This window comes from Dioscorea cayenensis, chromosome 4, assembly GCF_009730915.1.
Source record: "Dioscorea cayenensis subsp. rotundata cultivar TDr96_F1 chromosome 4, TDr96_F1_v2_PseudoChromosome.rev07_lg8_w22 25.fasta, whole genome shotgun sequence".
In the NCBI taxonomy this organism is placed as follows: Eukaryota; Viridiplantae; Streptophyta; class Magnoliopsida; order Dioscoreales; family Dioscoreaceae; genus Dioscorea; species Dioscorea cayenensis.
The window spans coordinates 18,830,514-18,831,843 of record NC_052474.1 but is presented as its reverse complement, the minus strand read 5'-3'; the positions used below and the strand labels follow the sequence as shown (position 1 = coordinate 18,831,843).

Below are 1,330 nucleotides of genomic sequence, written 5' to 3'. Positions count from 1 at the left end.
ATCGATCCTCTTTCAATCCTGGGCATGCATATAACATGTATGTGCCTTCTCATTGTTCTGTTACATTACCTAGTGAAAACTAAAGACAAATACTAAAAAAAAACTTCCTCTGTTTCATTCACCCATCACTTCAATAAAAATAAAAAAAAAATAAAAAAAAGGCAGCCCTCATATATTCACAAACACACATAAATTTACCTTTGCAACTCATGCACATATATTAATATATATACCCCACAAAAAACACTAAATAGTCTCCACAGTGTACATTCTTTCTATTATTCATCTCAAAAAGAAAAAAAAAAGAGAGAGAGAGAGAACAAAATAGACATAAAATAAAAATCTTTGTTAAAGTTCAACACTCCATCTTCTTTCATGACTTAATTAGCTTGTTGTGGTGGTGGTGGTGGTGGTGTTGATGCTTGTTCTCCTCCTTGTCAAGCTCCTAATCCAACCTCTCCTTCCTTCCACTTTTCCCGGCAATCCTACGTGGCATGGGGCCCCCTTCGTGGACCTCTTCCATCTTGCCAGCTGTAACAGATGTCCAATCCTCTTCCTCCACCTCAGCGTCCCTCTTGGCTTACTATGCTCCACCACACTCTTCACCTCCTTTTCCTTCTTCATCATCATCATCCCTTTCTTGTTATCCCACATTGCTCTTCCATTCTCTTCAAACTTTATTGATATAAAAGAATCTATATATATATACACAAACAACATGTATATAATTAATTACTATAAATTCCAAAATAAAAACTATATATATATGTGTTTACTTGGCCCACTGCGAGCACCTAATGCAGTGGTGCCAAGGGTTCCGGTGGTGGGAGTGAGCTTACAACCCAATCCTCATGTCACCGGGTGAGCACACCCAGAGGCTGCATGCCATTGCTAATAGATATGCACTTGTCGCATTTGCACACCATAAAAAAAAAAAAATCTATGTTTACCGTCAAGACTAGGAATGGAATCGATTTCATCGGCAATGTCTGGTTTAGGTTGCTTGAAGTCTAGACGATGAAGGAAGGAGCCAAGAGCAAAGACTTTGTTGAAGGTGATGATAGGTTTTCTTCTAAGAATTCTAAAGGACTTGTGAGTAGTGTGTGTGTCTTTAGGTAAAGGAAGGTGGTGGCCTTGTTTTGAAGCTAATATAACAAGCCTTTCCTTCAAACAAAGAGCACATATTCCCACAACTATTTCTTTTGGATGGAAATAACAACATGATGAGCTTTCTTCTGATCTATAGAAATTCATGGTTGAGATCTTATGCAAGTTAGAAGAAGAAGAAGAAGAAGATGAAGGCATGAAGATGGAGATGTGTGGAGTTATA

The 1,330-nt window shown here is 38.0% G+C and overlaps 1 protein-coding gene across 1 annotated transcript; it reads right to left on the bottom strand.

The window, feature by feature from the left end:
• Positions 1–253: 253 nt before the first annotated feature.
• LOC120259197 lies at positions 254–1,330 on the bottom strand. The gene is made up of 2 exons (XM_039266754.1): positions 951–1,330; positions 254–695 (listed from the first exon to the last, which is right to left on the bottom strand). The coding sequence occupies exons 1-2, from the start codon at positions 1,303–1,305 to the stop codon at positions 385–387; spliced, it is 666 nt and encodes a 221-aa protein (XP_039122688.1). The 5' UTR covers positions 1,306–1,330; the 3' UTR covers positions 254–384.

Bases quoted from the DNA above. Each gene is read 5' to 3' on its own strand.
- LOC120259197 (XM_039266754.1), bottom strand. From the start codon at position 1,305: ATGCCTTCATCTTCTTCTTCTTCTTCTTCTAACTTGCATAAGATCTCA. The intron at 696-950 runs GTAAACATAGAT...ATATATATATAG, and splicing joins TTCCATTCCTAGTCTTGACG to ATTCTTTTATATCAATAAAG.